The 16,581-nt window shown below is 35.2% G+C and overlaps 2 protein-coding genes across 3 annotated transcripts in view; one reads left to right on the forward strand and one right to left on the reverse strand.

Annotated features, from left to right (window-relative positions):
* LOC150099405 (NAD(P)H oxidoreductase RTN4IP1, mitochondrial-like) overlaps positions 1-16,581 on the reverse strand; it is a 289,878-nt gene that overhangs the window by 157,594 nt on the left and 115,703 nt on the right. The gene's annotated exons all lie outside the window — the stretch shown is intronic.
* On the forward strand, positions 313-15,148 carry LOC150099406 (uncharacterized). The gene is made up of 2 exons (XM_090404048.1): positions 313-440; positions 12,752-15,148. Exon 2 carries the CDS (start codon positions 12,788-12,790, stop codon positions 14,924-14,926), a length of 2,139 nt encoding a protein of 712 aa, XP_090260174.1. The 5' UTR covers positions 313-440; positions 12,752-12,787; the 3' UTR covers positions 14,927-15,148.

Consider the following 16,581-nt stretch of genomic DNA (forward strand, 5'->3'; position numbering starts at 1 on the left):
AAAAAGTTGAGAAGATGTCCTATATCATTTTAAAATGAGTAATGCCATTAGAAGCTTACAGATGGCAGTTGGCATTATTCTTATTATTATTATTGTTTACGAAAATTTTTTTTCTCAAATTATGGATATACCAAAATGCCCCCCCCCCCCTTTTTTTTTTTTAAATGGTGTTGCAATATTGTTTATTTCCTCCCAAACCCCTATGAAATGTATCTTAAAAGTACATACATGTATGATTGACAAGAATTAAAACTCTTTGTTTTTATAGAGGTCGCTTCGGATGAGCGGTAAATACGAATGTAAGAAATGTGTGTTAAAGTTTGTATCAGAGTGTTCTTCGAAATACGGTTGATATGTTTTTAAGTCTTCTTATCAAAAAGAATCGTTAGAAAATCATTTAAACCAGCAAAATTTTACTTTATAACAACTGAAACATTTAGGTAACATATTGTTCTTATATAACAAATGAAACATTTAAGTAACATATTGTTCTTATTATATTTTTTACCAGTGTTTGCAAACGTTGTTTGGTGTTTTATTTAAGGCAATGAGTATTGTGTTTAATCTGAATCAGTGTTATAATTTGTGAAGGGCATGGCATTGCTATCACACCCACGGACTCTGATTTGGAAAGGAGCTCGACATCTTATAATATTTCTTTGCTTAAGAAAATATACACTATATTATTATAAGTAGTCGTAACTTTCAAATAATACATAAACAGTGAAGCGAAGTTCATATTATGCTGCAAATAAAATAAACTTGTGGAGATTAAGAATGGAAGATATTATTATTAATATACAGGCATCTCCATGGAGTCCAAAAACTCATCCCTGGAAACCCAGTCTATCCACACACAATCTCTCATACCTCTCCTTGAATCCATTAACAGACACAGCACTCACAACTGACTCTGGCAACCCATTGCACTCATTCACAACTCTCCGAGCAAAAAATCTAGTCCTCTCATCCTTACTAACCACACCTTTATTCAACTTCCAGGGATGACCCCCTTCTGGTCCGTATAGCCAAGTGCTGAAACATTTCCTCTGCATCTATCCTATAAAACCCTTTAAGCAACTTAAATGTTTCTATCATATCCTCTCTTTTTTTCTCCTATCAACCAATTTCTGCAATCCACATGCCTTCAGTCTATCCTCATAGGGAGCATTCTACAGGCCACTTACCTCTGACTCCTCTCCACTGATTCCTCATCTCCAAGAAACCCAGGGGACCAGACTTGAGCACAGTAATCCAGATGTGGAGCATATCAAGGCCTTCTAATAAAGAGGAATGACAACTTCCTCATCTCTACTTTTTAATGTGTTCTTCAATAGCCAAGTAAACTTATGGGCCCTTAGCGATATGTCCTCTAAACTTTAACTCTCTGTCTACCCCCCCCCCCCCCAAATCTCTAGCTTTATCTATTTCCTGGAGTACAATGCCATCAGTGTGATAGATGGCTTGTAATCTATTTATCTCAAAATACATAACTTTTCTCGACATTAAACTAACACCCATTAAAACTTTTGCCCGTATGGACAGCCTGTTTAAATTGTCTTGCAAGCTTTCCACATCGTCTTTATTAATATTACTCTACCTAATTTCTCATCATCAGCAAACAACTGATTATTTACTATCAGGTTCAGTTCTGGGACCATTGCTGTATAATTTGTGCATATCATTTATGTACAAATTAAATAGCAATGGTCCTAGCACTGAACCTTGCAGCACACCACTAGTCACTAGTTTTTTTCTCGATTCTGTCTCTCCATCAGCTACCTTCTTATCTGCTTAACAAGTGTCATATTCATCCCCATTTGTTCTAATTTGCATAACAGAGTTCCATGTGGTATTCTGTCAAATGCCTTTGCAAAATCATGTAGCTATTTCTTTTATCCAACTCAGCTCTTACTCTATTGTAAAAAGTTAATAAATTACTAAGGCATGACTGACCCTTCATAAAGCCATGTTGACTTTCATACAGTATCATATTTTTATCTACTCATTCTTGAATTCTCTTTTTTTATCAAATTTTCTAGCAATTTTACCACGATGCCTGAGATACTGATCGGTCTGTAATTTGTTATTGTAGTCTTAGAACCTCCCTTATGCAAAGGAATTATTTTACCCTCTTTCTACTCCCTTGGAACTCTACCAGAGCTGAGACTTAATTAAACAGACCAATCAAAGCCATTGCCAGTTCCTTTGCACATTCTTGCAAAATCCTAGCTGATGATATCTCATCTATTCCCACAGCTGTATCTACATTGAGATTCTGGAATATCCTAAGAACCTCAAATTCATCCACCTCTGTTCCCACATTAGTGTTTGTCACATAGGGTTAACACAGTAATCTCACTAGGATGATATATCCTTGCAAAGTGGCCACTCAAACTCAACTATTTTATCTGCTTGTGACTATCATCACCTTAATCTTCCATAATCATTCTTCCTCTTAATTGCCACATAGGGAAAGAACTCTCTGGGATTTCCTTTGGCCTGCTCAGCTAGATTTTTTCTTGTTTTGAATTTGAATATCAGTCAATTAGCAAAATTATTTTCTGAGACATTGTAAAAATAGTACATGAAGCAACTCAGTGATTAAAAAAAAAAGAAGACGACGAAGAAATCAAGATAATTTCTCCATAATGAAAGCAAGTATTCTTGCTATCCATTGGAAACAATAAATACCAATAATGTAGAAGGGTGCTTTGTGTCATACTTCCTGGAAAGAAGTATCATAGTACTCTACCATACTGTAACTGAATATGTGTGAAACATTTTAGTAACATGTATTTAAAATACTAATTGACAAAAGAGGAGGATGTCCTGAAAGAGATAGGAATTGAAGGGTCATATGTCCTTCAATTCTTATCTATTTCAGGACTAGTTTTAATTGTGATACAGAAACATTGGTAATGGTTCAGAATGAGTGACTAAGAAGAGAGGTTAAAGGAATGTAAATTACTGAGGTTTGATGGATAGGAGGAAAAGAGGTGGCATGATGGAGATGTTTAACTTAGTGAGTAAATTTTTACTCACTAAGTTAAACAGACTAATTAATACAGAAGGGATTAAAGGAGAAGGTTGAGAACAGAAGAATAAGGGATCATCTCTGGAGATTGTATAAGCATGTTGCAAAGAAGGGTGTCAGGAGTAGATGTTTTACATGGAGAATTGTGGTTGAATGTAATATATTTCTAGAATGTGTTGTGAATGCAGGAGGTATGAGGATTCTAAGGTTTATGATAAAATGTTGGTTGAATGAAACTTTGATGATGAATCTGCTTATTGTGGGAGGTTCATAATAAGCAGATTCCTTGGAGGTTGGTGTGATAATAATAATATTTTGGCAGGATAGGAAAAATAAAAAAGTAGTAGAATGTTACTCATGTTTAGTAGCAAGTTTTGCCCTCTCGGGGGGGGGGAATGGTACTCGTGGCCTTGAGTGTATAGTATGAAGTAAAAATGGGCAGGAAAGGATATTTAGTGGGATATTGCTATAGGCTGAGAAATGTTTAGAGAGGAGAAAAATTAGTCTACCAACTGCAGAATCAGTTATTATAGTGGACGATATTTACTATAGTGGTATATAAATGGAACAGTGGAATGTTACTTCTGGTAAGTTGTTCTGGTAAGTCTCATAAGCTTCAGTTAATGAATATAGTGGATCTCCTGCAATGAGTCTTTACTCCATGGCATACCCACATAAATAATAATAATCAGTAGATCCAATATTGACTTAGATGTCATGATCAGATCCTCTGATACCCTTTCCAATTGGGGATCAAGATGAATAATAGATATTCATCAGCATTAAGGAGGTAGGAAGGAATTTATGTGAAATTATAATAGACTTAGAAACCAGTTTGAAGACTGTAATGGATGGACAAATTTAAAGGAAGAGAAGGCTGTAGTGCTTGGGGACTAGTTGAGAAGTATTTGATAGAACAGTGACAAATTACATGCTTCAAGTGAAAACGTAGTTTGAGTAAAATGGATGATTTAGGAAAATGAATTACAGAGGAAAAAAGAGGTTACAAAAGACAAAGAGAAGTGGAAAAGAATGCATGAAAAATATAAAGCTCAATAAGGAGAAAAAAATTAGAATACAAGAGGCGACCAGCACTACACTCCAAGGAGTTCTTTTGCTATGTGGCTAGTAGGAGGGAAAATGGTTGTGGATGAATGCCTTTGCTTGAGGGAGACAGTAGTTAGGCAAAAATTGCAGATGATGATGTAGAGTTGTATGATGATCATTTTATTAAATGTTTCATTCTGATAATGCAAGTTTTATTTCCTGGAGGAATAGGGAGGGTGAAGGATTAGAAGCCAATGAAAAGGTTGCATTTCAAACATCACGCTGGATGTTAGTAAGTCAGTGAGGATGGGGGTGGGATTTTGTCATGTGTTTTTAAGGTGCTGAAGAACTGGCTGTCACATTGACTTGGCTTATGGCAAAAGCTTTTGGCAAAATTGGTAAGCGTGTGTATGCAGAATTTGGCAAATAGGGATAATATTACTTATGAAGATAGTATAGATTTCTGAAGAGGCACTCTTGATGTAGTAATCTGGTTGCCTTTTATAATAAAGTAACAAGAGCAGGGACTGAGGGGAAGGTATGCTATCATTTTTATGAATTTCCCAAATTCATTTGATAGGGTATAATATAATAATTGGCATTTAAGTTGCAGTATATGTACTTATATATTCATTGGACTGGATTGGAAATAAGTTTGCTGATAGATTAAAGAGTAGTGTAGGAGAGCAATATAAGGTTGAATGTTGTGATTCCACAGGGTTTGGAGCCTCTGCAGCTCAGTCAGTTTCAATGATGTCCTTTGGTTGGAAAGACTTGTTCAAATCCTGTCTAGGACGTGAAGAACCTTTATCAGGGCTTTTCAACTGAAGGTGAATTAGTTGTTCTCATATGGTGGTAGTGGTATTTTTCTTCTGGAAACTCCGGTTTTTTTGTCCCTCAGAACAAGCAAAGACCATTAAAACACACACGCAATTAACATACATAATACACTGTCCTCATAGTCCTTGAGCTGCAAATCTTAATAAATCAACTCCACAGGTTCAGTACTTGGGCTAATACTGTTCAACCCTTATCAGTGATATTGTGACTGGATTACAGGAAGATATTCAGTTGTTCGCAGATGTGTCGCTTGGGAAGATTATTGGTAATGATGCTGCTGTTGTAGTGGTCCTTTAGAACAGCACCTCCCACACCGTGGGGCGTTAGTTTTGTCGAGGGGAGGGCCGTGAAATAATGAAAATGTAATACAGTCATACCCCGACTTATGCGAATCCGGAGTTACGCAGTTTCTTATATGTACGTATTCCCTTCCTGCTTCACACCTCACCACTAGTTGTATCTTTTGCGGCACCGGCCGCATTCGCTAGTGTCGCACATGCTGTGAACAAGCACTGATGTGTTTCGCACAGTCTCCATTCATACGCAATTTTTATAGTCTACAAACTTTGCGATTGTTTAATGTTATGTTCTTGATAAAAATTTTATCACATAAAAAATAATAATGTCGTCCAAAAAAAAGTCAGTCCGATTCTTCTACAGCTAGCAAGAAAAGAAAAACATTGACTTTGGAAACAAAACTTAACGTTATTAAGGATTTTGAAGGCGGAATGAAAATTTGTGAGCTAGCAAAGAATTTCGATCTACAGGACTCCACAGTAAGAACAATCATAAAAGAAAAGTTTACAGATTTTGGAGGACATAGATTCTAACGAGGAACGAATTGTAGCCACAAGGCAAGGAATAAAAAAGTCTTTGGCTTGCTATGAAGAAATTTTGTGCGACAAGAAAAAGACATTATGCCCTCAGACAAATCTATTAGATTTTATGAAACCATCGACATCGAAATAACTTTCTTTTTTTTATGCATGAAAAACTACAATTATGATTATATTTCTTAAAAAATATAGGTGTTTTTATAAACCTTTGGTCCCAGTTAACTAATATTTTGTATGTTTGTATAAATAACGTGCAAAATTATACCCCGAGTTACGCGAATTCGACTTGCGCGCTTTTTGTTGGTCCCAAAATCGGCTAAATTAAATGCAACTGCAGAATCTGTTTTACTTTTTTTTTTTTTTTTTTATTATTTTTATTTTTTATTATTATTTTTTTTTTACATTATTTACAGGTACAAGTCTGGAAAATGCATTGCTCTCCAATCCACTGGCATCAATCATGCAAAACTGCACTAGGCAGATGATGAACACTGTGCACATAAGAAAACAGAAAATTTCAAAAATAAATAAATAAAAATAAGCAAAAAAATGTTCAAACATTTCATAGTGCATGAAATAAAACCCTATTAAAAAGAAAAGAAGAGTATTAAAAGAAATCATACAAGAAAAATAAATACAATATAATTTAAGCACCTCCGTAGCGCAATTTTCAAGGATGATATATCATCCTTGAAAAACAGATAAGCCACACTAGTACCAAAATGAATAGAAACATGGGCACCAAATACCTCTGGCCTGTATTGCTCTAGAGCAAACATCACCAATTTATTGAAACCAACATGGCACCTTAAGAAACAAAATCTGCCACACCAATACTAGAAACACTAATACCAAGAACTAAATGCTGTTCACCTCTGGCAGCGGAAACCAATCTTACCATTAAAAAAACAGTAAAACAAAGATATACATTTTGGAAATGGACCCATCCAAGCACTATCACCACAAATAATAAATCATATTAAAAACCTACAAACTCATACTTGAAAGGGAAAAGATAACACACAACAAAGGGAGGAGGAGAAAGAAACAAAAAGCACATTAAAAATTATCAAACTCACTTTTAATTTATTTATTTGTATGGAGTTTCCTCCCTATTGGGGCGAGTTAAGCCCCTTCATGGGGGGTTAAGTATTTATAGCTGTAGATCTGTGTGTGTGTGTGTGTGTGTGTTCATGGGGCCGGTTTTCTTGCTTGGGGGATGAAAAACGCCAGATAAACTGGCAGAAAAAACCCCTACTGCCCATGCCCAAGAGCGGCTGACTTGGCAATGCCTGAGGAAGATCCTCAAATTTCTCACGTCTTCGACAGGAATCGAACCTGGGACACTCCTTCCCCAGTCATATGGTTGCAAAGCACACAGCCACTATGCTAGCTGCACGGACATCAAACTCACTGATTGCTTAAGAAAGAAAAAGAAAAAGCAATTTTACAAAAAATAAAACAATAAAAACAAGATATAACATCACCCCTTGGGAAAAAATCCATGAGAAAAAAAAATTCACAACATTGCCTTCAAACAAAATAATTAAAGCACAATGACAAAGATAAACATCAAACACTTTGGCAAAGATAATGGAAACCAACCAACAACAGCACTTCCAGTGATGTCAGTCATGTGACACATCATTCTTATGATATCATTCATTTCTCGGTTGTTGGAGAGCAGTGTGTTTCCTGGGCATGGCTTACTTTTCTCCAACTTAGATGCACGAATGGGTGTGGGATTTACTGATTTAAGAATATGTTGTACTATCAGGTATTCAGCAAACAGACCTGTCGATAAACAGTCCCATGCTTATTGAAGCTCTTAAGAGTGGCTTCAAGTTCCATGTCCTGTCTCTTAAGATGGATTTTCAATTTCTAACCCTTAGCCCACCCACAGTATTAATATTGATGTACTTTAGGCAAATAGCCTTTTGTGAAGGCAGCATGGCATAAGTATTTAGCACTTAATAAATTTAGTATCCAAGTGTAAGCAAACAAAATTTGTACCTGAAGTATCTTCAGGACCGAGGCAACTCGTGGTAAAGGTGGACCAAGCTCTCATCACTCCTTGTCTTAGTATCTCCCATAATGCAAAGCACATCTCCTTGCGGACATGTATAATGCTATGTATTAAGGGAACGGCCACTACCCAGACCAGTTTCGACCTTTATTGAGGTCTCATCAGTGGGAACCAGACCCAGAGGTGGTGATACTAAGACAAGGAGTGATGAGAGGTTGGTCCACCTTTACGAGTTGCCTCAGTCCATGATTCCATAATTGCATTATGGGAGATACTAAGACAAGGAATGGTGAGAGCTTGGTCCACCTTTACCACGAGTTGACTCAGTCCTGAAGATACGTCAGGCGCAAACTTTGTTTGCTTACACTTGGATAAAGGATTAAACTAAATTTATTATAGTCTAACTAAGTGAAACAAACTTCCAACATCTTTCTCTAAATCCAGAATAATTTAATAATAAAGTGAGACACCTTTTAGCAACTTGTATAGGTAAATATGACCTCTGCATTGCTTCCACCTGGGTATCACCACCTCTGGGTCTGTCTCCCATTGACGAGACCTCAGTAAAGGTCGAAACTGGTGTGGGTAGTGGCCCTTCCCTTAATGCATAGCATTATACATGTCTGGAGATGTGTTTTACATTATGGGAGATACTAAGACAAGAGTGATGAGAGCTTGGTCCACCTTTACCACAAGTTGCCTCAGTCCTGAAGATAGTTCAGGCACAAACTTTGTTTGCTTACACTTAGATAAAGGATTAAACTAAATTTATTATACTCTAACCAAGTGGAAAAAACTTCCAAAATATTTAGCACTTAAGGAGACTTATTATGTCTTTGTTCTTGAGGTTTCGGAGGTGATTGGCATGTGTAATACACCAAAGCGATATTACAATTATATAACTGTTACTAATCTTTAGTAACAAATGTTACTAAAGATTAGTAACAGACTCCAAGGCAACGAGTTTCATTACTCATACACTCATCTACCTGAATGCCCAGCATCCCTTAATTGGCTGACTCACTCATTCACACTTACAAACAAAACCATGCAAAACCTGCCTTTTGCTCTCTCACAAAACTTTGTTAGTCTTTTAACGTATCCTGGTTTTTCATTCCATTGATTAAATTTCCTTATTCTACAGTTCATTTCAGAGGCAATCCAGATTATTATCTCTGTTTGGTAATCTGATTTTTGTTTCAGTGAATTATTTGCTTTCCTTTTACATAGAATTAGACATCTTGAACAATGCTTCAGTCACTTCCTCTTTGTTCAGCTCTGCATCTCTCTCTAAAATCTCAACCTCCCAAATCTGCTAGCATTTTTTCTGTTGAAGAGAAAAGTGTTACCATTTGTCTATTTATCTGCACTTCACTTCTAAACACTACTGTTGCTTAATTTCTAGGAAGCTAGACCATGGTTGTATGACTGTTTCCTGTTAACTTTCACATTAAACTTTGTCTGTTAGGACTTTTAGATGTTTTATCATACATCGTAATTAGAAAAAAAAAAAATTAATTGATGCTTTCTCTGCAGTAGGGCCTGTAAATCACATGTATATTTTCAAGTTTCACTTCACATGCTTGTCTCATCACCACATCCCAAGTTAAATTGCATTGAATTGAGAAACTAGTATGTAGGCCAGATAGACCCAGCTCTTTTTTTAACAGTTCTTTCAGAGAATTTGGAATACTTGGAGAGTGGTGAATGAGTGGAATAAGCTGCCAGAGTCTGTTGTATGTGCTATGACCATGAATGAGTTCAAGGTGAGGTATGATAGATACTGTGTGAATGTAGAATAGTTGTTCTTGACATAATGTTAGGGCCTCCCTCGATGAGTCTGTCGACTCCTTGGAGTTGCCCGAAATAATAATAATAATAATAATTATAGCCGGCAAAGGTTGGTCGATTGGTAGAGCCTCTGCTACTAATGGCTCAGTTAAGTAAGTTTGAGCGCTGTTAGTAGTTAGAAGGGGGCCAATTGTTCGATGCTATTGGTACACGCTCCCTCGATGATTCTTTGGATTCCTTGGAGGTGTCTAATAATAATAATGATACTCTATAGGGGAATAGCACAACTTTGTGAAAGGTAGAGTCCTGCCTTTGTAATTTATTCAAATTTTGTAATAAGGTGATAGGGAAATTGAATAAGGGAAATAGCTATACCATGATACTGCTGGACTTTGCAAAGGCATGTGACAGAATACTACAGGAAAGCTATTGCATAAGTTGGAACAAATGGGAATGGATATGAGGCTGGTGGCATGCATGGATGGAGGGGCTGACAGACAGACATTGGAGCGTGATGTATGATGGAATAGAATCAAGGTGAATGATGGTGACTAGTGAAAAAGTGCCCCAGGGCTCTATACTACCTTTAAGTAATGCATCACTATTTAATTTGTATATTAATAATATAGTGGAAGATTTAATGGGGAGGGTATTAAATTAAGGAGATATTAAATCCCACATTATTTCAAAGCCCAATAAGAAACTCAAAGATAGAAATCAAAGAGTTTCATGCCGAATAAGAAACTCAAAGATAGAAATCAAAGAGTTTCATGCCGAATATATAGCAGCCTATAGAAGTTTCAGCGAATCCTAGTGTAAACTAAACACGTAGTTCAATACTAGGGCAACTCAGAGCGAAGGTGAATAAAGTTCTGATCACTATCCTTAGTATTTCCCATAATGTAAAACACATCTCCTAGGAGATGTATGATGCTATACATTATGGGGGAAGGTCACTACCCAGACCGGTTTCGACCCTTATTTATTTAGTTGTTTGCTGATGATGCAAAAGTTGATAAAGATGATATAGATATCCTGCAGGATGCTTTTGGCAATGCAGGCAAAGGTTGTCGATTTAATGTTGCAAAATGTAAGGTAATGCACTCTTTGGGATGAAAAGATCACATACTTTGTATCATATGTTAATACTGGATTGCAGGAAATTGATGAGGCTAGGGATCTGGAGGTGATCATGGATAGAGATTTCAAATTCAAAGGACATATTGCAAAAGTTCACAAACTAGCTCAAAAAATTACTTGGATGTTGAACACATTGACAAGTAAAAATGGGGAGATTATTATCCCTCTTTATAAGGGCTATGATTTGGTGACATCTACTGTTCACAGATTTGGTCACCTGACTTTCTTGGAGATCAGTCAGTGGTGGAGAGGATTCACAGACAAGTGATGACCAAGCTGGTGACCGGTATGTGGAATGCTCTGTATGAGGATAGATCGAAATTGTGTGGATTGCAGAGTCTTTGAAAAATGGATGAGAGCAGACATGATAGCAACTTAAGACACAAAAGAAAATTTTCAATACATGAGTAGGGGTGGGGAACAAGGGATCACCTCTAGAAGTTGTGTAAGAGTGTGGTTAGTAAAGGTGTGCAAATTGTTCTTTGCTTGGAGAGTGCTGAATGAGTGGAGTTGATTGCCAGAGATACTTGCAAGTGCCCTAATGATGAATAAGTTTAAGGAGTAATATAAGTATTTTGTGGTTAATAGTTAGTGTAGGTCTCCCACGAAGAGTCTTTTGACTCCATGGAGATACCTGTATAATTATCATCATCATATTAAAACACTTTGGAGAGCTTAGACTTCAATAATGGATTATTATTATTATTGTACTGGCACCTCCAAGGATTCCTAAGACTAATCACAGGAGACCCAAACTATCAACACAATATCTATCATTCCTCTCTTTGAAACCATTAACAAAGCACTCACAACTGACTCGGGCAACCCATTCCATTCATTCATCACTCTCCAATCGATAAATCTAGTCCTTGAGCCCTTGATCACTACCCTCTTGCCCAACTTCCTCTTGATGACCAAAAGGCAAAACAAGATGACATCTTGTTTTGCCTCTTCTATTAGTCAACTATTGAAATGTTTCCCCTGCATCAGGCCTATAAAATCCTTTAAGTAACTTCAAGTTTCTATCATATAATCTTTTTTTTTTTTAATTAACCAACTTTTATAATCCACAGACTCGCAATAGGAAGCATTCCACATCTCTGCTTGTTAGTGTGTTCTTCAATAACCAAGTAATCCAGTGAACTACCCTGGCTTTATCAATTTCCTGGAGTACATTTCCCTCAGTGTGGTACACAACTTGTAATCTTTGTATTCCAAAATGCATAACTTTACACTTTTTCACATTAAATTAACATCCATTATTTTGTCCATACTGTCATCCTATTTAAATCATCCTGCAAGCTGTCTACAGTACCTCGATTAACTATTACCCAACTCAATTTTCCATTCATAAGCAAACAACTGAATATCTCCCTTCAAATTATTTCCTGTATCATTAATGTACAGGAAACAGCAGTGGTCCATGCATAGAACCCTGCAACACACCAATTAAGCAAGAATATAATTTCTTGACAAGTTTAATTTAATTTGTAAATGAAATTTTAAAAAAATCAAATTTAATTTTTTTTTCACATTTTTCATTGTGAAAACAAAATCTTGGCACTTTGTTGCTTTAAGTATAAGTTAATTAGTATTCATCTTAAAAAAAAAAAATGGATAATTTTTTTAAACAGTTCATCACTTATTCCTCTATACTGGTTCCATTCCCCCATTTCAAGCACATGATTATACTTATTTGGTATTTCATAATGAATATGAAAAAAACACTAACATGAAAGGAATAAATACCATCTTTCTTATGTTTTTTTTTTTTTCAGCTATACTGAATCACTTTAGAGATTTTGTATAGTTAACTTGAGTAGTGTTAGCAGGTATTATTTCTTACTCTTCTTCTCTTGTGACAATGAACTAAAGCAAATTCGGTGATGTAAATCACTCTCATTTCTACCCTCTCATGTATCCTTTAGTGATTGAATGTGTATGTGTGTGTGTGTGTGTATATATATGTATGTATTGTTATTTGTAATTTAGTTTTTTTTTAATTTTGTTGTAATATTTTTTCTTTTTTTATAGATAATTAAGAGAGCTTGAACAAAATCTTTTTCAACAATGAGTGAAAACATCTCAGCATCAGATGGCATTAGAACTTCAGGCAGCAATCTAGAGGTTGCTGAGCATATTCATAAAGAACAAAATGATTGTGACTCTCCTTTCAATTTTGCAACTACAGCACAGGAAAATCAATCAGAAACTGATGCACCACCAAAGTGTCATGATAATGTACACTCAGAATGTTTATCAGACGATAACAAAAAATCATCCCAAAAGCTTGAGAAAGATTTACTTTCAGTAGTCATGGAAATTTCTAGCTTTGCTACAGAACAAGATGAAACCTTGCTTGTTCCAGAAGTAGATATGGTTATTGATGATTTTCTCCCTGCAGTCACACCACTAAAGTGCAATAATGATGTGTCCAGTAACTCACAATCCTTAGCAGACAATGGCCACAGCACAAAATCACCCCAGAGGCTTGATGAGAAAGAATCACTTTCACTAGTCACAGAAACTCCAAGTTCCCCCATTATGAAATATGATGAAACTTTACTTGTTTCTGAATCGGATATGGTTATTGATAATGATCATGGTCATTCTCCTGCTGCTCCTGCCACATCCATTCCAAAGATTGTAGATTATAGCAGTGCTTTCCAACGTGATAAGAATGTCTGTATGGAAAGAATAAACACAGTCTGCATACCTTCTGAATCTATAACAGAATCTGTGCTAACTGATAATGATGCATTTTTAGATCAGAAAGTTGAGAGAATGCAGTCAGCATGTGAAGAACATCTTGAAATACAAAATAAAAGTTTTGATAGTTATAAGATAAGAAATTCAGAGGAAACACTTTGCCTATCTCCAAGCAATGATAGCAGTACATTTTTGATATTGGATGACAGTGATGACCTGAATGTGACAAAGGAAAGTGATACTAATAATGACAAACAAAACTTATCAAATGCACAACCACAAGAAACAGTAGTTAAAATTAATATTGCCAAACAAAATACATTAGTAAATGAGAGCACAACTAATACTTGCCTTCATGATAAACATAGAAAAGAAATGAGTGATACAAGTGGTAAAGGTTTAGATAATAATGGACAACAAATGAAGAAAGCATGTTGTGATCAGAACTCTAAAGAAGCCTGTAACTCATCTTGTCTGTGCTTTATCAAAACTAATCCAGGAAAATCAAAGGAATTATCAGAAAATTCACTTAATGTTAATGACAGTAAAGATGTGGTCTGTAAAATATCTCAAAAGAAATCAGATGAAATTGTGAAACAACACAATTTTACATCTAGAGATACTACAGAAGCAAAGGATACTAACAGTAGTGTACCTAAAGACGTTAAGATGAACCAGACAGAAGTAACTGCAAAAGCAGAAAGTTCATCTGTAAAGGCTGAACATATGAGTGAAAATGAAGACAATGAAAATCCAGAGTGGGATGTTATTAAGAAATTAGAGACAGATGAAGCCCGTTACAGAATTGTAAGGAAAGCTTGGAAAACTTTGCAAGTACCCAAACCTAACAGAATTCTTACATGTCATAACTATAGAATGAAAAGGATTAAACAGAAAGATCTTTGTGAAAAAGAAAATGATAGAACAAAAATAGAAGATAAACATCCAACTAAGCGACCAGCTTCAGAAACCATAACACAAGGTCCTCCTGAGAAAAGAGCCAGGACTCGTACGCTGTCTTGTACAAAGATCCTAGACCAGAAGATTACAAAAACAGAAGAATGTTACAAAAAAACAAAAAGAAATATAGATCAAAAGTTCCGAAACCATTATCGAAGCCTGTCTCAGCAGCATTACAAAGTGAATAGTGAAATGGCCTACAACCAAACTCGAGAACTTCGTAGTTTGACTCCAAGGAGCTATTACTTCCGTTCACGAGTGATGGCAAAAGAGAGAATTGATCTCCAACACAGACAGGAATCTGAAATAGAAAATTTAAGAATGAATCATATGAATACGGTAAGGTCTGCATGTTCACAATATTGTTCACAATTAGACATACTGATTGCAGCTAGAGAGGAAGTGTTAAAGTTCTATAGTTTCTATAGGGGTTTAGATGAAGAAAAATCAGATCCAGCAACAATGAATGAAAATGAGATTAAAGAGTTAGAAGAAATAGACCATATGTATGATTTATATCACAGGTACTATGCCAGTTAAATAAGTGTTTCCTTGGACAGTTATTTTTTTCATTGCTGATTAATTTTGAAGAAATGAGCATTGAACCTATACCCATGTGGTTAGTATAACAGGAAAAATAACTTGTTAAATGTTGAGGGAAAATATTTTCTTTTATATAAACATAAGGAAAACAAAGCCCAATTTAAATATTTCGAACACTTGCTTTGTGGTGTATTTAACAGTTGAAAATTTTAGCAACTGGTGAATAAATTTTATATAAATTTGAATAGCATGTGTTTATAATGATTTCTTTTCAGATGCTCAGTACCTACTCTCCAAAAAATAAAATAAAATAATAATAAATAATTTATTTATTTTTACATGTTCAATGTTTATTTTACATTTTTAATATTTATCTTATAAAATCAAAATGTTCATTTTAAAAAATAAATTAATGAAATCAAAAACAAATAACTTGTTTAGGTTTTAGCCATGTTGTTTAATATTTTAAAACTTCTGGTATATAACAAATAAAATATATCTCATTATCAAAAGTTATTGATATAGAATCTTCATCTAAAAAGCCAAAATTCAAGAACATTCAGTGCAATGATGAACAGTCTGAAATGAATCAAATGTTTCTAGAATTTCATCTGTTCACAAAAACTAATAATCTCTAAGATATGGTCTGTCATAAGTCTTGTGTTCCAGTTTCAAGAAGATGTGACTGTTTTTTAAACCATATTCTGTAGGTTGTAATTTTGGGAAATACTAAAGAAAGAAAGAAGAGAAATTGTTTTGTAGAAGGGTAGTAGGGATGAACAAGGTGAAACACTAATGCAGTTTGAAGTTAAAATCTGATTGGATGAGGAGAGTAGTTGAATTAAATATTTAGTTCAGTTTAGATAAATGTCTATGACAATATCTTTATAAGAATTTGAGAGTATACTGAACATCTGTGCAGTTGGGAACAGAGTTTTGAAAGGAATCATTAATTGTTTTGATTATTGCTCATTGAAGTCTAGTGTTTAAGGAGATTTTTAAAGCAGGGGTGTTTTTTGAAAAAAAAAAAATAAATAAATAAAAATTCTTCCCCTATCTCTTCTGGTTGCATATCTGCTTATATTGCAGAAGTAGTCTGTGGGAAGTGGGACTTGGTGCAGAGTTAGAGAACACCATAGCTAATGTCACTGCCTTCTCTCCTTAGGCAAAAAGAAAGCTAGGAACCCCTTACTATATGAGAAATGTCCCAACTAAAAATGGCTTACTAGAAATCTTTCCAGTGATGATTGAAATGCAGAATTGTTATTATCTGAGATCCTGTATTATGCTGAGCCAGTGGCGTAGCTAGGGGGGGGGGGGCGGTCCGCCTTGGGCAGCACTTTGAACCTTTCTGAACTTTTGCAGTTAATTCTAAAATACAGTCTCGAGAACTCACTTTCAAATATTGTAAAAACTACTGCGAATTTTCCTTACAATTGCTTTAAGTGTTGCTAGTTGTGAGAGGAGTTTTTCTAAACAAAATTTATTAAGAATTACCTGCATTACTGTGAAATAGACTTCGCCAATGTCATCAACGATTTTGCTAACAGAAAAGCAAGAAAAATGACATTTTAGAATGTTGAAATTAAAGTTTTACTTCAAAAATAAACATAGTGTTTTAATTTATTCCCTATACATCGTTTTTACTTTTT

The sequence above is a fragment of the Typopeltis vanoorti genome, chromosome 14 (genome assembly GCF_054136105.1).
Source record: "Typopeltis vanoorti isolate ZY-2024b chromosome 14, IOZ_Tvanoo_1.0, whole genome shotgun sequence".
Classification (NCBI taxonomy): domain Eukaryota; kingdom Metazoa; phylum Arthropoda; class Arachnida; order Uropygi; family Thelyphonidae; genus Typopeltis; species Typopeltis vanoorti.

Bases quoted from the DNA above. Each gene is read 5' to 3' on its own strand.
- LOC150099406 (XM_090404048.1), top strand. From the start codon at position 12,788: ATGAGTGAAAACATCTCAGCATCAGATGGCATTAGAACTTCAGGCAGC.